The sequence below is a fragment of the Mus pahari genome, chromosome 2 (genome assembly GCF_900095145.1).
Source record: "Mus pahari chromosome 2, PAHARI_EIJ_v1.1, whole genome shotgun sequence".
In the NCBI taxonomy this organism is placed as follows: domain Eukaryota; kingdom Metazoa; phylum Chordata; class Mammalia; order Rodentia; family Muridae; genus Mus; species Mus pahari.
This window is the reverse complement of record NC_034591.1, coordinates 82,280,067-82,304,977: the sequence shown is the minus strand read 5'-3', so window position 1 is coordinate 82,304,977 and position 24,911 is coordinate 82,280,067. Positions and strand designations below refer to the sequence as shown.

General features: G+C 38.0%; 1 protein-coding gene and 1 pseudogene across 2 annotated transcripts in view; both read right to left on the bottom strand.

Annotated features, from left to right (window-relative positions):
- Grid2 (glutamate ionotropic receptor delta type subunit 2) overlaps positions 1-24,911 on the bottom strand; it is a 1,393,897-nt gene that overhangs the window by 539,952 nt on the left and 829,034 nt on the right. For both annotated transcript variants that reach the window (XM_029535429.1, XM_021188898.2), the window contains exon 8: positions 6,666-6,785. In XM_029535429.1, the coding sequence (XP_029391289.1) occupies positions 6,666-6,785 (120 nt within the window). The remainder of the gene's footprint in view (positions 1-6,665; positions 6,786-24,911) is intronic.
- Positions 8,867-9,098, bottom strand: LOC110314678 (annotated as a pseudogene).

Sequence of the window (24,911 nt, the reverse complement as noted above, 5' to 3'; positions counted from 1 at the left end):
ATCTATCTATCTATCTATCTATCTATCTATCTATCTATCTATCTATCTATATGCACCACATGTGTGCCTGGTGTACAATGAGGTTAGAAGAGGAAGAGGGTATCTAAAACCTTGGAACTAAAGTTACACATGATTGTGAGCCACCATGCGGGTGCTAGAATTGAACCCAGGTACTCTGCAGAGGCAATAAATGCTCTCAACTGCTAAATCATCCCAGCAGTCCCTCGTAATCATTCCCTTCTATAAAAATATAAAAACAACCTATACCATATATATTAATTATGTTTTTTCTACACAGAAAGTATAACATACATAATCCTCTTGGTACTTACATATACTTATATATGATTATGCTGTTCTAGACAACTATGGGTCTGTTTCCAGCACTTACATAGTGAGTAATAACAGTAACTCCACTCTCAAGGGATTGGACACCTTCCTCCAGCCTCTGTAGACATCAGACATATACATATATATTCAGACAAAATAGTCATGCACATAAGTTAATTCAAAAATTTAACTATATATTATATAAAATATATTATTCAGGATTGGTTCATTCAATTATGGATGTGAAGAAGTACCAAGATCAGCCATCTGTAAGTTGGAGAACCAGATCGTAGGCTATGATGTTAGTCTAAATCCCAAAGCCCGAGAAGCATGTGAGCAATGGTCTTGCTCCTTTTCTTAGTTTAAGGCCTAAGAACTGAGACCTACTGTGTACTTCTCACATGGAGATCAGAGATATGAGAATAAAAAATACTTATCTGAGACACATGGGATTTTCTCAAGCTGAACATGGGAAAACTTGTGCTTCCCCCACCTTTCAGTGCACTGAGAGGCACAATAGACTGGATGCTTCCCATTCCCATTGGTGAAAATGGCTTTTGTTCAGGCTACCATATGAGAATCTTTTCACAAAAGATCCAACAGTGGCATTCAGAAATAATATTTGACAACAATATAGCATCCTATAAAAAGTCGATCACAACATTAAGCAACGCTTTGTGATTTTCTAGTCCTTCCAGAAAGATGTTTTTTGTCTATCAAAACCTGGCATTGGAATTCAGCTCTGTCAGGTATCCTTGCTGTGTTATGGAGGAGTCACCTCATCCCAACCTCCATAAGTGATAGTTTCCTCTATCTTCAAGAGGCAGTGCTGAAACTGGTCTGCTGCAGAAGCAATCTTAACGAACGAGCAAGTTAATCTTCTAGAAAAGGCAGCGAAAACCTAGACATCAGAACATGTAGCTATGTTCTGCACCCTCCAGCCATGGCACATGGAACATCTTAAAAGCAGAAAAGACCTTCTCATAGGCTGCATTTCAAAAACAATAGAACTTCCTTCTTCACAGGTGATGCCTGTGAACAATATTCTTTACATTCTAACATTATAGCATTTTATAAAGTATTAGGCTACTCAGAAATCATGTGATTTTGTGATACCAAAATGTTTTTGAAGGCTTAATCCAATAGAGGCAGTAAAATTAAATTTATTGTTTTTATAAACTATATGTAAAGGGGATGAAGTAACAACAAAATAATTTTATGGTTAGGGGGTCACCATAATAATGTGAACTGTATTAAAGGGCCACAGCATTAGGAAGGCGGGAATCAGTGTCCTAAACATTATGGTCTGGTTAAGATTGGATGTGGAAGCAGCTTTAATGTACTTTTCCTGGCCTTATTTTCCTTTTATGATAAAGTTGGAAGACCTTTAGGGCAGAATGTTACGCGTTAATTCTGGAACTCAGCTCCTCACAGCAGAACGTGGGTGGCATTGGCAACAAAACAAAAGCTGTGGTAGAATACCTTCTCTAAGGAAAACTGTATTGATTCTTTATAGTTTTATTCTGAATAGGCTTTCCTTTTCACATAGCTCTATTATAAACTCAGATTTAGGTTGCTTTATACAATGTTACTGCTGCAATTATTTTCATGGAAATTCTGGGTTGGAATGAAGCATCAGGCAGAAAAGCCTGAGTACAGGATTAACAGAAAATCTTGATGACCTCAAAAACAAGCATCGAGTTTCACTTCAATTTTTCTCAAGGACACATGATGCACCTTCAATATACTATTGTCTGAGTTAAACACCTTCCCAGAAAAACAATATATAGAAAACATAAACTTGGAAAGCTCTTTGTTTTGGTTAGAAGGCAGCGAGAGTTTCCCATTTTCACATGCCCACTGAACTCAGGGGAACGAAGTCTTCATTCACATAATGCCAACGCAGCACGGACTGATCCAACATTTAGGATTGTGAATCTGTGGTCAAATCCTAACAGGCACACTCTGCCCGGTTCATGAAATCTGACAGGATCCCTGCTGGAGGCGATAAGTATGTGAGCATCATGCACATTCAGCCACTGGCTGCACAATAAACCCTGACAACTTGACAGCCCCTCGGTTAGAAAGCCATTTACTCTTTTTGAGAAGTGGATAGAGTGGTAGAGACTGGAGCTTTAATTCTGGACAGATAGCTAATACATCTCTGATGCAGTTATTGGGGTGGTAAGGCTTTCGTTGCATCTTTAAAAGCATTATTGCTTGTCCCAATATTTGTATGAAGGAATTGCTCTACACATTAACTAAGCTTCATCTCCCCAACTAAATCACAGTGATTTTAAAACAGCAAAGATTCAGAATTTAAGTAAATAGTTTATGAAATTTATGACTTTTGTGGAAAAAATGATCTCGATAAACAAATATGTTAGGGTGCCAACTGGTGGTACTCATGGTCACATTTTCAGGCATGTGCTCGCACATGCACATGCACGCACACATACACACACACACATGCACTCATGTATAGAAACACATACTCGTATACACATATACACTAACCAAATATGTAAAGTTTTAGAATAAAGTTTTAGAATAAATGGAAATGTTTAACCATTTTTAAACAAGTAGAAAAATTATTTTGACCCAGGGTCTCTTTCATTGAGAAGATGCAGTGCTAAAATTCTCAATTGTCTTGCCTCAGCCTTTTCAGTGCTGTAATTGCAGGTGTGTGTCACCACATCTGGATTCACATTTGAAGGAGCCAACAATATAAAAGGCACCTTAGAGTTAGTAGTTTATAAGAATTCTAGTGACCTTTAGTGGAATATCTGTATGGTATTTGCTCTTAGGAGAACTTCAGTTCATTTTTGAAGCTAGAGTGTAGAAATCTGAACAGTTCCTTTGGTCATCTGCTATACTTGAAAATGACATACACATACTTTGATGTCTTTATATCACTGTTCCTTTAGTGCTAGATAATGAGCCCACACTGAATTCTGCACAGGTCGGAGTGACTACACTGACTTCCAGCCATTATGGAACACACAGGAATTCTAGAGTTGATAGGCTGGAAGCCCTCGTTCGCCACCTTCATAAGCATCCATGCACCCCAACCTTCCTATCCTGAGATACTCTCTTCTCACAGTTTTCTGGCTCAGAGACTCTCCTACTTCCCTGTCATGATAGAAGCTTGAGACATGTCCAGGATGAAGCTATTCGAACCTTACTTTGTTTCTGTTGCTGAGACTCTCTTTATCTCTTTAGTCTTTGTTACCCAGTCTAGGACAGGACTCAAGCTTTGTCACTTTAATCATATCTTACTATTGTCTTTAATCTCATTTGTTTAACTGCATTACTATAAAAACAGTAAAAACGAAAGGACAGCAACCTGATTAAAAAAATTCCCAGCCTGCATTAGTCAAACTCATTCAGTGTGCAGAGGGCTGCTGACAAACACAACCAAGATTACTGCTACAGTGAAGTGTTTGTTTTCGTCCTTGGATGTGATGTCAGTCCTGCCTAGCAATTCCCCTCTGTCTCCTGTTTGCCACTTTAATCCTCTGACTTCCTAATTTCCAATATCTTTTGCTACTGTGGTGCCTTTTCCTCTAGTAGATAATCTCAACCTCTGATTTCACCAGCAAAACAAACAAACAAACAAAAACAAACAAACAAAACCCCATTATATTCAGTAACTATTGCCTTAGTTCCTTAATACCTGCAAACCCATTCTGTGCTAAGGACTTGACTTGCTTCTTTCTTCACCCCTTCTTTGGTAATCTGGTAAGCCACAGCATCCCCACTTAAGGTTAAGAATACCAGCTACTTCTGCATTGCATTCTCTCCACTTATTTTCATACTTTAAATCAATCACAACCTAATGTGATTTTATTCTATCTTCATCTCTTTCTCTTAAATGACAGAAAGTCATTTAAGAGTCGTAATATTCAAATATGCTCAATTTATTTACATTCTAAATATCCTCACCTGCATCTTCTCAAAGATATTTAGTTTCCGCAAATAACATGTTAACCTTTTCACTTTTCATTTGTTTTCTATTTTTGTTCTTTAAATATCTGACAATGCCATCCATTAAGCTTTGTCCATCCTGGAGCTTAGCATAACCGTCCTTTGAGAGGTTTCACCCAGCAGCCAACAGAAAGAGATGCAGAGATCCACAGCTAAAGACAAAATGGAGCTCACAGAGTCTTATGAAAGAGTTGGGGGAAGGATTGAGGGACCAAAGAAGACCAGGACTCCACAGAAAGACCAACAGTGTCAACTAACCTGACCCATAGGGGGCTCCCAGAAACAGAACCTTGAACCAAAGAGTGAGCACAAGCTGGACATAGGCCCCCTGTCCATATTTAGCACACGTGCAGCTCAGTCTTCATGTGGGTACTCCAACAGTTAGAGCGAGGGCTGTTCCTGAATCTATTGCTTGTCTGCCAGTGGATTGGGTTTTCCTAATTGGAGCCTTTTCTGGCACCAGTAGCAGAGGATGAACATATTCCTGCAGTAACTTGTTGTGCCATGGGAGGGGAGTTGCCCAGAGGGGGTGTCCCTTCCCAAAAGAAGGGGAGGGAGGGTTGGAGGTGATGATCTGTGTGAGGGCATACTGGGAGGAAGGAAGCTAATATTGGGATGTAAAATGAATAAAGAAACAAATTTAAAAATAGTTTTGCATCAATAAATGTTTAGTTACTTAAAAATTAAGATTGTCTGTCACTGGCAAGTGATTAGTGTATGCTAACCTTACTAATACAGTTAATTTAATTCAGCTTAACTTCAGCATAAAATCCAACTGTAAGGACAATTTCAGAAAACCCAAACCATAATCATCAATGTAACAATGAGAGATAGGCAGGATGATAACAAAAAGTGTGGTTTATATAAGTGTAAATATATATCTACATTCAAAATTATTTCTATTAACCATTGTCCTGAGTCCCAAGTACACACACACACACACACTTCCTAAAGAGAAAACAACCAAACAAAGAACAAAACTTGAAAGGGAAATAAAGTCAAAGAGAAATCTGAGATGCCCAAAATAGTAAGTAGAATGTTTTATAGTCAGAGAATTGAAAGAGAAACCAATAGATGCTTCACTATATCAAGACATTAAATGAAGCTTAGAAGTCCGACAAATCAGGATGTGTTTAGCTCATGTGGTGACAGGAACTTACTTATACTGTTCTAGTCAGTGAAAATTGATATATTTCAATTACGGGTTTGATGATATCCAGTAATGTTTAAGGTATGTGTCTTCTATTTTAATTCTACTCTTCCACACAAAAATATATGCACAAGAACAATAGTATATAGTCATTTAATATATGTATGAACACTGCAACTGTCTTATTGTGTAAACATTGTAATAAATTGTAGCATATTTATATATTTGAAAAAGTTAAAATAAATTAATGTATTTCTACTATACGCCAAAGCAAGGATGAAACAGGCAAACAAGGTAGAACTTTAGAAGCTGGAAAGAGAATATGTAAGACTGAGTACAAGAATGAAAACTGGCAAATTATGCTTCATTAGGAGATAAAGAAATAACCCAATGGTCACATTAAATTCGGAGTACAGTGTCAGGCTTGCAACTGAGGGAGTGAGTCCGGTTTTTCCAGTCACTGCTTTTATTTTGAAGCATATCCAGAGCCAGTTACCCTCAACACAGTCAACATCAGACACCCAGACCTTTATTGCTATCAGCTCTGTATGCAAACTTTACCCGCAGTTTTCACCTACAAAAATGTTGAAAAAGTGGCAGGTTCAAAGTACGAAAAAGACATTTCTCCAAGGACTATTGTAATTCTCCTTGCGAGAGCTATAGTCATGGTATTCTGTCAAACATCCTTTATTGGTACCTAACTGCCTCATTACGTGAGCTGCAGAATATACTAAGGATCATTTCCTGTAAAGTATAATCTTCTGGCTACAGGCCAGACACAAAATTCTACTATAATGTCACTTTCTATAGCTGACTTTCAAGACTATTGTATTAAACTTACTTAAACACTTTTTCTGATGTTGTGCATGTCACAAACTAAAAATCAAACAGCTAAGCTTTGTCTAAATATTTAATTTAGTATTTCATAAAGGCATTAACACAATGACTGAAAGGTGATACAATTTCACTAGGGAAGCACTATGTTATTTCTCTTCAGTTAAATTATTCTAAGGTATGAATCTAATTAATTGTTCCATGTACTTATGTATCTTAGAGTACTCTAAATGCCCAACTGTCTGTCTAAGAAGTGCTCTCCTTCCTTATTCCTGCTCACGTGTATTTTAATGATACTGCAGAGAAATATATTGCAAAACCACAACAGTATAGAGAAAAGAAATGGTAACAAGTTCAGGCTTACTTTACGGACACCCCTGCCAAGTTCTTCTCCATAGTTGGTTCCAAGGATTTCAAAGTGGACATTGGGGTTACCTCCATTTTCTCCAAATTCCAGATCTCCAGTCAATCCATTAACTCCACCCTAGATCAGGGAAGAGACACATATAAAAGTTCAGAAAAACCAAACAGTTAATAATAAAGGATAAAAGAAGTTATATGCACTTTCCATTCATAAAATAAAATTTCAAAGAATATGCTTATTAGTGGAATAATTTCAGTAGATTCAAAACACACCCAGGAGTTCTGTTAAAAGTCACCAGAAATCGCTTAATTCAATCTCATCCACTTGCTCCAAAAAATAACTTAGGCCCCATGAGTCAATGACTACTCAAAATGGAGCCTGTTTAGAGCTGAGTCTCAGCCCCACAGTGAAGGTGTGGCCACCATATTTTGTGAAGTACAAGGGCATGTCACCAGAGTACAGCAGCATTCAGGAAACTAAAAGAAGCTATTTTGGACACAATTCCAGTTAAATTTGATTGAGAATTATAGCTAGGAATTTTTAAATGCATCACATAAAACTTTGTAGTTTATTTTCTCCTGTTAAATTATTTTCCAAGCAATAACAATAATTGAATGTGTTGTTTCCAAAAGATCAAAGAAAAGACTTTGAACTATTTAATAAGAAATATGCTATTAGCCTGATTTATATATGAAACAATGTGTGTGCATCTATAAATATATTTCAAAATACCATACTGTTTTGTATTAATATGTACTACTTTATATTTTTACATAATAGTTAAGAAAACTCATTTAACAAATATGATAAATTATATATTTATATAAGCAAATGTTAACTGGGCTAGATAATATTTTATGCTCTCAACTGTCTTTGCTGGCATTGAGACTCTGGGAATTTCCAGACTCCATCATTCATTCATTCTTTTTTTTTTATTGGACATTTTGTTTATTTACATTTCAACTGTTATCCCCCTTCCCAGTTTCTCCTCTAGAAACCCCCTATCCAATCGTCCCTTCCCCTGTTTCTATGAGGGTACTCCCCAACCCATTCACTCCCGCGTCCCTACTCTGGCATTCCTCTACAGTGGGGCATCAGGTCTTCACAGAACCAAGGGCCTCTCCTCCCACTGATGCCCCACAAGGCCATCCTCTGCAACATATGTGACTGGAGCCATGGGTCGCTCCATGTGTACTGTTTAGTTAGTGGTTTAGTCCCTGGGAGCTCTGGGATGTCTGATTGGTTGATATTGTTCTTCCTATGGGGTTGCAAAGCCCTTCAGCTCTTCAGTCCTTTACCTAACTCCTCTATTGGGGACCCTGTGCTCAGTCCAATGGTTGGCTGCAAGCATCCACATCTGTACTCGTCAGGCTCTGGCAGAGCCTCTGAAGAGACAACTATATCATGATTTTGTCAGTAAGCACATCTTGTCAACTACAGTAGTATCTGGGTTTGATTTCTGTATACGGAATGGATCCCCAGGTGGGTCATTCTCTGAATGGCCTTTCCTTCAGTCTCTGCTCCACACTTTGTCTCCTTATTTCCTCCCGTGAGTACTTTTTCCCCCTTCTAGGAAGGACTGAAGCATCCACACGTGGTCTTCCTTCATGAGCTTCATATATTCTGTGAGTTGTATTATATGTATGTTCTCCTCGCGGACAGATGGCCACATGGGTCATACCTGCTCCTTACTGTTCTTTCTCGCTTTGCTCTATTGACCTTCACCTTACTTAGGATTTTAAACTTACTGTGATTTTCAGTCACTTCAGCATTAGTGTATGCCTGGGAATAATTTTGGCACTGTAATGACATTTATTTTGGCAACAAATAATCTCAGTTTGTGAACTGCTCCAGTTATCACCTCTGCAGTGTTGATGCCTAAACATATAATACTTGTCTTAACCTGGAGCTCCACATTTGCCTTTCTTGGCTGGTTTTATGCTGTCTCCTCCATGTCACACTTCCTCTCTGCCTTCCAGACACTCAACAAAATACCTACTTCAAAAAAGACATTCAGATAACTATTGTTGATTAATGTTTCCAATCTGTATTATGAGTTCCTCTTCTCTTTATTTTTTATTTTCTTGTTTCTCACACACCTGCATTCATTGTAAACAGTAAGTGGGGACATCTAGCAATGGTAAAAATTATTTTATAAAAGCAGGAACTTGGTAAGCTGCCTCTTGGGTGCCCTTGGGAACTCATAAGTAGATGCTAACCCCAAGAAGGAGAAAGAAAACTTCAAAGCTCATGAAGACTGAGACTACCAAGGAGATGAAGGGCTCTCTGTAAATATCACATGTTTACTTGGTGGAAGTGACCTTGTATACAAAGAACGAGGCAGTGAAGAACATGCTGATGGCCAGAAGTCAGGTGTGGGTAGCCAGCCAGGTTCACCAGGCTGGCATGCCTACTCATGGCCTTGGGCTCCATTTTGCCCAGCACAGAATAAACCACCGGTCCACTACCAGAAGAACATGTTTGCAGAAGCAAGTGCTCTTTATGATGAATTTCAATAATCAATTTATTTTATTTTTACAGCAGCATAATTAACAGAACACGTTTTCCATCGTTACTTCCTTGATTCAGACAGGAATTAAAATCATCTAGTCATATCATGGATGGATATGTTGAATTTTATCTGTCTGTGGTCTTTTCATACGAGTTAGCAGTGACGAGCAGAGGGCTTCACCAGTGGCCTAGAAATATAACAGCTGTGCAGAAACCGACCAACTAGCTTAACGTCCCTCTGTCTCAGTGTCTATGTATTTTAAATGTACAATAAAGCACCTTGCTCAGAGTTTTATTTCTGCTATACATATAGTATGGCAAGTATGAGTAAAACAGGAGTGTTGTTATATTGAGAGCTTAGTTGCAATTGTTTGCGCCATTATGGTCAAGTGTTTTTCTAGTCCTTATCTTCTGAGACCTTTCAACTCTACAAAACGCACTTCCTGACTTTGCCTCCTTGTCAGCTAAAGTTTAAGATTCAATTCATTTATATGGCTCTGTGTGTGCATGGAGGTAGTGCATGTGTGGCTTTATACATGCATGTAATGGTGAGAAGTCCTTGGAGATAGGATTTGTCCATCCAACATGAGAAGAATGGGCCTGAGGAGCTGTGCAGCATGCTGCATCCCCTCTGTCATTTGCCTGTGCTAATTGCTTGCTTCTATCTTTATAGAAAGAATACATCCAATTGGTTCAATTCAATTTTATGCCATGCTAGAAGTTAGTATTAGAATGGCAAAACATCCAATATCTCTTACAAAGTTAAATGAAATCTGATATCTCCAAGTTAATAATATATGTATGAATACAGCATTCATCATTATACATAAGTTTCAAATATTTTAATTCTAAAAAAAATCTTATTTAAAGAAACTTATTATACATATTTATTTATTCATTGGAGCAAGGCCCATGCCACATTGCATGACTGGAGAGCAAAGGGTAACTTGCAGGAGTTAGCTCTCCACTTCAACCATGTAACTTCCAGAGATAGAACTCAGGTGATCAGCCTTGTGGGTAAGGCATTCAGACATCTCGCTGTCCTATAGAGTCACCTGTGCATGACTGAAAGCACATAGCTTTCACACCAGCACCTGGGATGCAAAGGCAGGCAGAACTCTTTGAGTTGGAGGCCAGCCTGGTCAGCATAGAGAATTCCAGTCTAACCCTGGCTATATCATTTCCTCTGTCAGAGAAAGCTATTATTCTCATCCTACCTCAGAATATATCCTAACTACATGAGAATTCTTGCTTATTGTCTCACTTCTAGAAAGAGGGAAGGAATTGCATGTTCTTTTGATTACTCTATGGGCAATTTTAACCCCAGAAAATTTTAAACGCTCCAATCACTCTTTTACTTTCTCAGTCTTCCCAGTTGGTAGGCTATGACTGTGCAGGGACAGGTTCTCCTCTGCAGGGAACAGCTTCCACTGTGTAACTTAATGCATTTATAGGAAACAAGCATAAAAACCATAGATCAGAGGACTTGCACTTAGTTTGCTGCAGCCCTACCTTGCTCACCTTTTTGACTTTGTAATTTATCTTCTTCCTGCTCTATCATTAATGAGCTTTTGACATGCATAATCAGAGGATTCTGCCCTCAGGAAGTTATCTAGGATGCTCAAGAGGTCAACACTGTAAGCAAATAAGCCCTTTAAACAACATTCGTTGTTACCTCAGCCAGATTTAACCTGATCTTTCTATTGTTTATTTTAAGATTCCAGTGCTTTTGAGTTGTTTTTTCATCTATCTTCTGATTAACCTTGAAAGTAGAGGTTGGCAAAAACATTCTGGTTGGGCATGATGAATGGTCATTATCTTTGTGTATGCATAGTTATATTTATAAATCTCGTGGTGATATAGACGATTCTATGCACTATAAGCTAATCTATCACTGATAAACCAAACAGCAAGGGAGCATCCTATATGTCCTTTCCACTGATCGTCAGAACTGCTGCTGAAGGATCTTAAAAATGCTCAGTATGTTACTTTGGATTTTATTCTACAAACATAATATAGAAATATCATGGGCAACAAAGAGAGAAAAAGTAAGAAGAAAAAGGAAAGAAAAGTTAAAAGTGGGAGAATCAAAGCAGCTTAAGAAATATTTATCACTAAATTTAAATAACAAAATAAATAATAAATTTCTAAATAGACAAAAGTATCTTGTTCCCCTGCTCCTATGAAAAATTGAGGGATAAGACATTATGAAAATGATTACTCATCTGTACCCAGGAGCTAAGGCTGCACCACAGCCCTTAGTGCACTGGTCCCTCATGGAGAGAGATGTTCTCCCGGGAGTGCTTTCACTCTCAGGCTTGGAGGCAGCAAGACCATCCAACACAGGAGATAACCAGATGGCAAAAGGCAAATGCAAGAATCTAACCAAGAGAAACCAAAGCTATTGGGCATGATCACAACCCAGTTCTCCCAGCACAGCAAGTCCTGGATACAACAACACACAGAAAATCAAGTTGTAGATTTAAGATCACATCTCATGATGCTGATAGAGGATGTTAAGAAGGACACAAATAACTCGGTTAAAGAAATACAGGAAAGCACAGGTAAACAGATAGAAGCGCTTAAAGAGGAACCACAAAATCCCTTAAAGAATTACAGGAAAATACAACAAAATAGGTGAAGGAATTGAACAAAACCATCCAGAATCTAAAAATGGAAGTAGAAACAATTTTTAAAAAACATAAAAGAGACAACTCTGGAGATAGAAAGCCTAGGAAAGAGATCATGAACCATAGATGCAAGCATCACATACAGAATAAAAGAAATAGAAGAGAGAATCTCAGGCACACAAGATACCATAGAAAACATTGACACAATAATCAATGAAAAGGCAAAATATAAAAAGATTCTAACCCAAAACATCCAGGATAATAGGTATAGAAGAGATTTAAGATTCCCAAATTAAAGGGACAGTAAATATTTTCAACAAAACTATAGAATAAAACTGCGCTAACCTAAAGAAAGAGATGCCCATGAACATACAAGAAACCTACAAAATTCCAAATACATTGGACCAGAAAAGAAATTCCTCCCATCACATAATAATCAAAACACCAAATGCACTAAACAAAGAAAGATTATTAAGAGCAGTAAGGGAAAAAGGTCAAGTAACATATAAAGGCAGAACTATAAGAATTATGCCAGACTTCATGCCAGAGACTATGAGAGCCAGAACATCCTGGGAAGATGTCATACAGTCCCTAAGAGAACACAAATGCAAACACAGGCTACTATACTGAGCAAAACTCTCAATAGCTATAGATGGAGAAACCAAGATATTCTATGACAAAAACAAATTTACACAGTATCTCTCCAAAGTCCAACCCTTCAAAGGATAATAAATGAAAAACTCCAGCAAAAGGAGGGAAACTAGACCCTAGAAAAAGCAAGAAAATAATCTTTTTTTAATAACCCAAAATGAAGATAGCAACAAAAAACATAATTCCAATTCCAACAACAAAAATAACAGGAAGCAACAATCTTTTTTCCTTAGTATTTCTTAGTATCAATGGATTCAATTCCCCAATAAAAAAGACATAGATTAATAGGATGGATATAAAAACAGTACCCAACATTTTGATGGATTCAGGAAACCCACCTCAGGGACAAAGATAGACACTACCTCAGAGTAAAAGGCTTCAAAATAGTTCTCAAAAAAAAAAAAAATGGTCCCAAGAAACAAGCTGGAGTAGCCATTCTAATATCAAATAAAATCGACCTACAGTTAACAAAAAAGGTAAGGAAAGACACTTAACACTCATCAAAGTAAAAATCTACTAAGAACTCTCTATTCTGAACATCTATGTTCCAAATGCAAGGGTACCCACATTCATAAAAGAAATTGAACTAAAGCTCAAAACACACATTGCACTACACACAAAAGTAGTGGGAGACTTCAACACCCCCTCTCAGGAATGGACAGATCATGGAAACAGAAACTAAACAGAGACATAGTGAAACTAACCGACATAATGTAACAAACGGATTTAACAAATATCTATTGAACATTTTATCCTAAAACAAAAGAATATACCTTCTTCTCAGCACCTCATGGTACCTTCTCCAAAACTGACCATATAATCAGTCACAAAACAGGCCTCAACAGATACAAGAAAATTGAAATATTCTCAGGCACCCTGTCAGGTCACCACAGACTAAGGCTGATCTTCAATAACAACATAATCAATAGAAGCTGAACAACACTCTACTCAATAACTTGGTCAAGGAAGAAATAAAGAAAGAAATTAAAGCCTTTTTAGAGTTTAATGAAAATGAAGCCACAACATACCCAAAATTATGGGACACAATAAAAGCAGTCCTAAGAGGAGAACACATAGCGCCGAGTGCTTCCAACTTATTAGGCCATCTTCAGCTACATATGCAGCTAGAGACTCGAGCTCAGGGGGTACTGGTTAGTTCATATTGTTGTTGCACAACAACAGGGTTGCAGCCCCCTACAACACCTTGGGTACTTTCTCTAGCTCCTCCATTGAGGGCCCTGTGTTCCACCATATGATCATTTCAATAGATACTGAGAAAGCATTTAACAAAATCCAACACCCATTCATGAAAAGAGTCTTGGAAAGATCAGTAATTCAAGGTCCATACCTAAACATAGTAAAAGCAATATACAGCAAACAGGTAGCCAACATCAAACTAAATGGAAAGAAGCTGAAAGCAATCTCACTAAAATCAGGGACTAGACAAGGTTGTCCATTCTCTCCTTACCTATTCAATATAGAACTCCATGTCCCAGCCAGAAACATTTGACAACAAAAGGAGGTCAATGGGATACAAATTGGGAAGGAAGAAGTCAAAATATCACAATTTGCAGATAATATGATAGTATACTTAAATGTCCTAAAAAATTTCACCAGAGAACTCCTAAACCTGATAAACAACTTCAGCAAAGTAGCTGGATATAAAATTAACTCAAACAAATCAGTGGCCTTCCTCTACTCAAAAGATAAACAGCCTGGGTAAGAAATTAGAAAAACAATACCCTTCACAATAGTCACAAATAATATAAAATACCTTGGTATTGCTCTATTTAAGCAAGTGAAAGATCTGTATGACAAGAACTTCAAATTTCTAAAGAAAGAAATTGAAGAAGATCTCAGAAGATGAAAAGATCTTCTATGCTCATGGATTGGAAGGATTAATATAGTAAAAATGGCCATCTTGCCAAAAGCAATCTACAGATTCAATGCCAACCCTGTTAAAATTCCAACTATATTCTCCATAGAGTCAGAAAGAGAAATTTGCAAATTCATCTGGAATAACGAAAAACCTAGGACAGCAAAAACTATTCTCAACAATAAAAGAACTTCTGGTAGAATCACCATCTTCCTGACCTTAAGCTGTACTACAGAGCAATTGTAATAAAAACTGCATGGTATTGGTACAGCGACAAGCAGGTAGATCAACGGGATAGAACTGAAGACCCAGAAATGAATCCACACATGTATGGTCACTTGATCTTTGACAAGGAGCTAAAAACATCCAGTGGAAAAAGGATAGCATTTTCAACAAATGGTGCTGGCTCAACTGGCGGTTAGCATGTAGAATAATGCAAATCAACCAGATCTTATCTTGTTGTGCAAAGCTCAAGTCCAAGTGGCTCAAGGACCTCCACATAAAACTAGATACACTGAAACTAATAGAAAAGGAAGTAGGGAAGAGCCTTGAGTACATGGACACTGGGGAAAATTTCCTGAACAGAACACAAATAGCTTATGCTCTAAGATCAAGAATTGACAAATGGGACCTCATAAACTTGCAAAGCTTCTGTAAGGCAAAGGACACTCTCAAAAGGACAAAACAACAACCGGCAGATTCAGAAAAGATCTTTACCAATCCTACATCTGATAGAGGGCTAATATCGAATATATATGAAGAACTCAAGAAGTTAGACTTCAGAGAACCAAATAGACCTATTAAAAATGGGTTACAGAGCTAAACAAAGAATTCTCAACTGAACAACACTGAATGGCTAAGAAGCACCCAAAGAAATGTTCAACATCCTTAGTCATCAGGGAAATGCAGATTCCATCTCACACCAGTCAGAATGGCAAAGATCAAAAACTCAAGTGACACAGATGCTGCCAAGGATATGGAGAAAGAGGAACACTCCTCCATTGCTGGTGGGAATGCAACCTTGTACAACCACCCTGGAAATCTGTTTGGCATTTTGTCAGAAAAGTGGACATAGTACTACCGGAGGACCCAGCAATACCACTCCTGGGCATAAACCTAGTAGATGCTTGTACATGTAATAAGGACACATGCTCCACTATGTTCATAGCAGCCTTATTTATAATAGCCAGAAGCTGGAAAGAATCCAGATGTCCCTCAACAGAGGAATGGATCCAGAAAATGTGGAATATTTACACAATGGAGTACTATTCAGCTATTAAAAACAATGAATTATGAAATTCTTAGGCAAATGAATGGAACTAGAAAATATCANAAGCAATCTCACTAAAATCAGGGACTAGACAAGGTTGTCCATTCTCTCCTTACCTATTCAATATAGAACTCCATGTCCCAGCCAGAAACATTTGACAACAAAAGGAGGTCAATGGGATACAAATTGGGAAGGAAGAAGTCAAAATATCACAATTTGCAGATAATATGATAGTATACTTAAATGTCCTAAAAAATTTCACCAGAGAACTCCTAAACCTGATAAACAACTTCAGCAAAGTAGCTGGATATAAAATTAACTCAAACAAATCAGTGGCCTTCCTCTACTCAAAAGATAAACAGCCTGGGTAAGAAATTAGAAAAACAATACCCTTCACAATAGTCACAAATAATATAAAATACCTTGGTATTGCTCTATTTAAGCAAGTGAAAGATCTGTATGACAAGAACTTCAAATTTCTAAAGAAAGAAATTGAAGAAGATCTCAGAAGATGAAAAGATCTTCTATGCTCATGGATTGGAAGGATTAATATAGTAAAAATGGCCATCTTGCCAAAAGCAATCTACAGATTCAATGCCAACCCTGTTAAAATTCCAACTATATTCTCCATAGAGTCAGAAAGAGAAATTTGCAAATTCATCTGGAATAACGAAAAACCTAGGACAGCAAAAACTATTCTCAACAATAAAAGAACTTCTGGTAGAATCACCATCTTCCTGACCTTAAGCTGTACTACAGAGCAATTGTAATAAAAACTGCATGGTATTGGTACAGCGACAAGCAGGTAGATCAACGGGATAGAACTGAAGACCCAGAAATGAATCCACACATGTATGGTCACTTGATCTTTGACAAGGAGCTAAAAACATCCAGTGGAAAAAGGATAGCATTTTCAACAAATGGTGCTGGCTCAACTGGCGGTTAGCATGTAGAATAATGCAAATCAACCAGATCTTATCTTGTTGTGCAAAGCTCAAGTCCAAGTGGCTCAAGGACCTCCACATAAAACTAGATACACTGAAACTAATAGAAAAGGAAGTAGGGAAGAGCCTTGAGTACATGGACACTGGGGAAAATTTCCTGAACAGAACACAAATAGCTTATGCTCTAAGATCAAGAATTGACAAATGGGACCTCATAAACTTGCAAAGCTTCTGTAAGGCAAAGGACACTCTCAAAAGGACAAAACAACAACCGGCAGATTCAGAAAAGATCTTTACCAATCCTACATCTGATAGAGGGCTAATATCGAATATATATGAAGAACTCAAGAAGTTAGACTTCAGAGAACCAAATAGACCTATTAAAAATGGGTTACAGAGCTAAACAAAGAATTCTCAACTGAACAACACTGAATGGCTAAGAAGCACCCAAAGAAATGTTCAACATCCTTAGTCATCAGGGAAATGCAGATTCCATCTCACACCAGTCAGAATGGCAAAGATCAAAAACTCAAGTGACACAGATGCTGCCAAGGATATGGAGAAAGAGGAACACTCCTCCATTGCTGGTGGGAATGCAACCTTGTACAACCACCCTGGAAATCTGTTTGGCATTTTGTCAGAAAAGTGGACATAGTACTACCGGAGGACCCAGCAATACCACTCCTGGGCATAAACCTAGTAGATGCTTGTACATGTAATAAGGACACATGCTCCACTATGTTCATAGCAGCCTTATTTATAATAGCCAGAAGCTGGAAAGAATCCAGATGTCCCTCAACAGAGGAATGGATCCAGAAAATGTGGAATATTTACACAATGGAGTACTATTCAGCTATTAAAAACAATGAATTATGAAATTCTTAGGCAAATGAATGGAACTAGAAAATATCATCCTGAGTGAAGTAATCCAATCACAGAAGAACATGCATGGTATGCACTTACTGATAAGTGGATATTAGCCCAGAAGCTTGGAATACCCAAGATATAATTCACAGACCTCATGAAGCTCAAAAAGAATAAGTTCAAAGTGTGGATGCTTCAGTCCTTCTTAGAAAGTGTGACAAAATACTCAAGGGAGGAAATATGGAGACAAAGTATGGAGCAGAGACTGAAGGAAAGGCCATCGGGAGATGGCCCTAACTGAGAATCCATCTCCTGTACAGACACCAAATCCAGACCCTCTTGTGAATCCCAAGAAGTGCTTGCTGACAGGAGCCTGATATAGCTGTCTCCTGGAAGGATCGGCCAGAGCCTGACAAATACAGAGGTGGATGCTCACAGCAAGCATTGAACTGAGCACAGGGAAGAGCTAGAGAAAGGACCCAAGGAGCTGAAAGGTTTTGCAGACCCGTAGGGGGAACAATAATATGAACCAACCAGTACTGCCAGAGCTCCCAGGGGCTAAACCATCAACCAAAGAGTACACATGGAATGACTCATGGCTCTAGCTTCATATGTAGCAGAGGATGGCCTTGTAGGCCATCAATGGGAGATGCCCTTTGTCCTGTGAAGGTTCTATGTCCCAGTGTAGGAGAACGCCAGGGCCAGGAAGTGGGGTGGGTGTGTTGTTGAGCAGGGGGAGGAGGGAGGAGTTAGGGGGTTTCTAGAGGGTAAACCAAGAAAAGGAATAACATTTGAGCTATAAATAAAGAAAATATCTAATGAATTTAAATTAATGAATCTTTAAAAAAAAAAAAGAAAGAAAAGAAAATGATTACTCAGCAGAATCAAGGCTCCTGTTTTTATATCCATTCTGTTAGCCTCTGTCTTTTTATTGGGGAATTGAGTCCATTGATTTTGGAACATATTAGTGACCAAGGATTGTGAATTCCTGTTATTTTGATGTGGATAGTCATGTGTGTGTGTGTGTGTGTGTGTGTGTGTGCTGCCTTGGTGTGAAGTTATTTATTTCCTGTGTTTTTTTGGGTCTAGTTAGCCTTCTTGGGTTGAAGTTTTCATTCTAGTGTCTTCTGTAGCGCTAGTTTTGTAGATAATGTTTAAATTTGGTTTTGCCATGATATATTTATTTTCTTCTTTTATGGTAATTGAAAGTTTTGCTGTGTATAGTAGTCTGGGCTGACAATGGTGGTCTCTTGGAGTCTACAAAACACCTGCAAAGGTCCTTCTGGTTTTTAGATTCTCCGATGAGAAGAAGATGGTGATTTGAATAAGTCTGCCATGATTTGTTATGTGGTCTTTTCCCCTTACAAATTTTAATATTCTGTCTTTGTTCTGTACATTGATTGTTGTAATTATGTTGTAAGAGAATTTGCTCTTTTGGTCCAATCTATTTGGTGTTGTGTAATCTTTGTGTATGTATATATGCATATTTGTCTCTAGGTTGGGGAATTTTTTCTATGATTTCGTTGAAAATATTTTCTGGACTTTGTATCTGGGAATCTTCTCCTTCTTCTATGCCTATATTCTTCTTTTTATACTGTTTCAGATTTCTCGGATATTTTGCATCATAAACTATTTAGATTTAGCATTTTCTTTGACCAATGTTTCTATCTCTTCAATCATATCCTCTATGTTTAAGATTCTCTCTTCCACCTCCTGTGTTGTGTTCTTGCTTCTTTAGTTCCTTTTCTCTTCCTTAGATTGTTCATCTCCAGTCTGTGTTTTCTTTATTGAGTCTATATCCATTATCAATTCTAACACAGTTTTACTCACTGCCCTAACCCATTCGATTGTATTTTCCTTTATTTCTTTATGGGATTTATTAATTTCCTCTTTAAATATCTCTATCATCTTTATATATTAGATTTATAGTCATCTTCTTGTGCTTTGGCTATGTTAGCATATCTAGGGCTTGCTGTAGCAGAATATCAGGCCATATTGCCCTGGCTTTTTTCGACTGTGTTCTTACACTTTCCTTTAGCCATCTGGTTGTTCCTGTTGTTGGCTGAATATCCCCGATGCCAGGAAGAATCTGAGATCCATCTGATAATCATCAGAAAGTCTAACATTAAAAAAACCCTGAAGTGGTAGCACGTGCTAGTAAGGATGTGGATCAAGGAGGATATGATGCTACTACTCGTAAGAGTGCAAACTTGTGCAAGCACTTTGGAAATCAATTTGGTAGTTTCTTATAAAACTGGAAAGTTCAACCTCAAGACCCATCTATATCACTCCTGGGCATGTACCCAAAAGATGCATCACAATATAACAAGAACACTTACTCAACAATGATCATACCAGCTTTATTTATAATAGCCAGAAACTGAAAACAGCATAGATGTCCCTCAACTGAAGAATGGGTAAAGAAAATGTGGTGCATCTACATAATAGAATACTACTTAGCTATTGAAAACAAAGACATCAGGAAATTTGCAGGAAAATGGATGGAACTAGAAAATACCATCCTGAGTGAGATAACAAAGACTCAGAAAGACATGCATGGTATGTGTTAACTTATAAGTGGATATTAACCACAAAGTACAGAATAACCATGTTATAATTCACAGACCCAAAGAAACTAAATAATAAGGTGGGCACAAAAGAGGAGGCTTGAACCTCACTTAGAAAAGATAAAGTAGGCATTAGAGGTGTATGGAGAGAGGAAACTGGTTGGAAAAGGGGGTGAAGAGGAGAAGAGTGTTGGGGATCAGATGCAGGGAGAAGTGAAGTTGGCAAGATCTGGAAGAAAGAACTGGTAGGGAACATGTCTAGTACTAACCTGAGACCCAGAATGGGGGAGATTCCCAGGAGTTTATGGGATGACCCTAGCTGAGATTCCTAGCAACTGGGGATATAGACACTGAAGTGGTCACCTCCTATAGCCAGGTGGGACTTCCAGTGGAGAGTGGGGGACATCAACCCACCCACAAAACCTTTGACCCAAAGTGTGTCCCACCTACAAGATGTGCAGAGATAAAGATGAAGCATAGATTATAGTAAGATCCAACCCCTGACACTATTAATGATACTCTGCTACTTTTGTAGACAGTAGCCCAGCATAAATGTTTACTGAGAGGCTTCATCCAGCAGCAGATGAAAATAGATGCAGAAACCCACAGTCCAACATCAGGTGGAGGCAGGGGAATTATGTGAAAGAATGGGGAATAGGATTAGGAGGGTAAATGTTCAAGGACACCACAAGAAGATCTACAGAGTCAACTAGGGGCTCACAGAGACTGAACCACCAACAAATAGCATGTAAGGATTGAACCTAGGGTGCTCTACATATTTGAAGCTGATGAGCAAGCAGCTTGATCTTCAAATGGGTTCCTGCCATTGGATCCTGTCATTGTTCCTGTTCTCACTCTGTTACTGTCATTGGATCCTCTTCCTTTAGCTGGACTGCCTTGTCCGTATTCAGTGGGAGAGGATATAATTAATGTCCCAGGGCAGGGTGGTACTCAAGGACAGATTCTCTTTCTCTAAGGAAAAGAGGGGGGAACAATGAGTGGGGAATTTGTGAGGAGAGGAGGGATTGAGGGATACAATCAGGATTTAAAGGGAATAAGTAAATAAATAAATTAATGAAAAAAGAAAAGAATCTGATTACAAAGATTGACTATATTTTGTGTTGTTTGTGAGCTTAAAAATCCTCAGCAGAAAGAAAACATTGCATTTCATTTAGTGGTAGTGCTGGATAGTTTAAGATCAACTTGATACAGCTGGAGTCATCTGAGAGGAGGGAAGATCAACTGAGTTAATGCCTCCATAAGTTTGGGCTATAGGAAAGCCCATTAGGCATGTTGTTATTTAGTGATATTTGTGGGAGGGCCCAGCACATTGTGGATTGGACCACCACTGGGCTGTTGGTCCTGGTTTCTATAAGAAAGCAGTCTGAATAAACCATAAGGATTAAAGACAGTAAGTGGCACTCCTCCTTGGCCTGTGCATCATTTCCTCCTTCCAGGTTCTTTCCTTGTTTGGGCTCAGTAACCCAAATTGAGACAGTAATGTATGGCTAAATATCATCAGAAATGATGTGATACTTCCAAAATAGGCAAAAATGTCTGTAAGGGGAGGTTCTGATGCTAACCCTGTTCCCCAATTGGTTCTTAATTAGAAAAATTTGAAGCAGCATATAGCATTTGCATGTTCATATTTACATTAGCTCACACTTATACATATAGATTCACAATAAAGACTTATAGCAAACAGATGATATTGTCCATGTCATAAAAGAAGCAACTACAACTCATTGATTAAGGATAAATAATTCTGTCCTTCCAATTTTCTCTCTAAACTATGTATGCATGTTGCTTGTCTCATATAGCATATATATTTTAAAGTGGATTGCTCAAAAAATGAACATTGGAACAAAATTAAAATGTGCTGTTACCTGATTTATAAGACAAATGAATTAATATTCAAACATTCATTTGTGAATTCTGGGAGTCTCTTTTAAGGGATATAAATGGTATTTACTTATGTTTGTTCACACACACACACACACACACACACACACACACACACACACATTCTCTGTCCTATCCTTGTGAATATGGAGAGGAAAAGTCAATGTCCTCTGTCTTACTCAATAAAATTCCTCCCTATGTTTTGAAACTGGGTCTCGTAATTAATCTAGAACTTTCCAAGTGTGATATGTTAATTAGCTATCAAACCCTACTGATTTTCTAAAAGGTGAATGCGGAAGATATGAAATCAGGTCTTCTTGATTCCATGGCATGCATCTTACCCACTGTGCAATTTTTGAAAAATACCATAACAAAAGTCTGTTTATTTGTAAAAATTGTATTTTATAGTTCAAGTTGTGTTCATGCATATCATGTCTTCCTAAATTTTCTTTTTCTCCTTCAGATATGTACATACTCAATGATACATCATTGTTTTTCCACAGAGAAACAATATGTTCCTTTTCTCTAAGGATTTATATTTTGGAAGATTGCAAACAAAATAACCTATATCTCATCTTGCCCATGGCATAGACCATCTTTCTTTTTTTAGGATTCTGCTTTATCACTACTTCTTGCAATCTCCAAATAGCTTCTGAGTGCCCTGAAGACCTGGCACTTGTACATGCTTGCATAGACGTAGAGGCTGTAGCCTGGCCCATGTCTGTTCTAAGGAATAGTATGAGCCTCTACACAGGTGCCCATGTATGCTCTGTCCCATCAGTAGAACTTCATAATGGCTCTTTCCCTGGGAATCTGGGGGCATCTGGAGTTATCAATAACCTGCTTAAGACATTATAAGAATGCCTTATTCCATTGGAGATTATGCTCTTTTAGTTAAATGACAGCTGTAGGTTCTCTTCCATGATCCGTGACTTCACCAACACTAGGCAGCTGGCCACACTTTCCATGCCAAGCATGATTTCTCATTGATTGAACAGGTCCTAAGTTCATTCAAGAGTTGTTCATTATGGCCAGGCTCTTTATGCTACTACTGAATTGTTAGGGATATCCTTCCATGCTGGTATTAGTGGTTCACAATCATCATTGCTGGGTAGGAGTGTTGGTTGCTTCTCTCCTTTGGAAGCATGTGTCATGATTTCTCCATTGGAAGCTTGCACTATGGCTTCTAAACCATGTAAAACATTTGTCATTTCACTTTCCTAGGACTCCCTGCCCTTCTTTTCTTGGCTTGGACCTCCTCATCTTAATCAATACTCTTTGTTTAGTATGATCTTTAGTCACATATTCCCTGAGCAGCTGCCATCACTTCTTATACAGAACTAATCACACTTGTAATTATTTTTGATATTTTTATTTTCTTCCCTTTTTCTGTGATTTAAAAATACAATATATGGCAACATTTAATCAATACTTAGTGAATGGAAATATTTTACCTTTGGAAACAGGGAGTATTTTGATATGTGAAAATACTTGAGCCAGAGAATTTTGATTAACTTATATATAGAGGACATATAAACTGGATAGTGATTTTTATTTATAATCACAAATTTTCAACATTATATTTTTCATTTGCTCTTTTGTTTTTAAACAAAGCTGCAATCGTTTCTTTCTAAAACTCAGGTCTGATTTCATCTGAAATACATTTTCATCTTTTATTGATCCATTAAGTAAGTGTCCTTTTGTCATTTTATTTCCAAATCAGATAATTCTCTTCATGTGTTCTCTGCATTTGGACAATTAATCAACCTTTCTCATTGTATATATGATTGATTGCAGTAGAGGTGTCACCGAGAGTGTCTCACCATCTGGAACATCTTCCTCAAAGCTCTCATAGCAATGCCTGTTACTTTTTAGGTCTCTTTTGAGATGCCATAAGGTCCCTCCAAGTCCTTCTAATTATTTTCTATTTTAAGCCAAGTCCCAATTGAAACAGCTCTGTGACGGAAACTTGATTGTACATAGGACGTTTGCTTAAAGTACTGTGGAGAAGCCATATGAAAGAGACTAGAAGAAGCAAGATTGGATCAAACAAGTAAAACTGAAAAGCCAACAAATGTGATCCAGGATCGCATGGATATATCTCAAGATTAAGGATTAACATTTAGTTTGATAGTTGTAGCACAATTGTCCCTGTCCAATTAATTTAACAATTATTAATACAACAAGAAGCCTGTGATTGGATAGGGAAAAGGGAGGTGGAACAGACACGGGGAGAAGGAAGAGGGAGAACTAACAGTACGATTCCGATTCCATGTAGCTTTAAATAGCCACAGGTAGCTGTAATATCATATAGGAATAGAATAATTGGGATAACTTGTCTAATCTAGGTGGGCAGCTTGTATCATTATCAATTGGCTCTGAAAATATTGTGTGGGTGTCTTGTGAATTGAGAATTTATTGATATATAAATCTGATTGATTAATTATAAGCTTCTAGAGTTTAGATTTACTAGGTTACTGGAATTTGGGATCACTGATCACAGGGGGGTGGATGGCTGAGAAGGTATGGGTGGCTCTGAGACAGGCAAACCTGAGCTGGGAAGACTGTAGCATTGATGCTAGCCTAGAGATGGTGGGACTGAGGGCAGAGAGTAGCTGGATGTAGCACAGGAAGCAGATAGTAACCATTTGGTATAGAATTCTCTCAGGAAGTGGGAAAAACAGCAAAACAAAAACTGCAAAGAAATTAAGCTCCATTGCTGTATGCCTTGGCAGACGTGTTTAGTGAGAATCTTGGTTTCTTTGAAAAACACAAAATGGGCACTGGCGGTGCATGCCTTTAATCCCAGCACTTGGGAGACAGAGGAAGGCAGACCTCTTTTTCTTTCTTTCTTTTTTTTTTTTAATTAGATATCTTCTTTATTTACATTTCAAATGTTATCCCCTTTCCTGGTTTCCCCGCTGGAAACCCCCAATCCCCTCCACCCTGCTCACCAACACACCCACTCCTGCTTCCTGGTCCTGGCATTCCCCTACACTGGGGAATAGAGCCTTCATAGGACCAAGGGCCT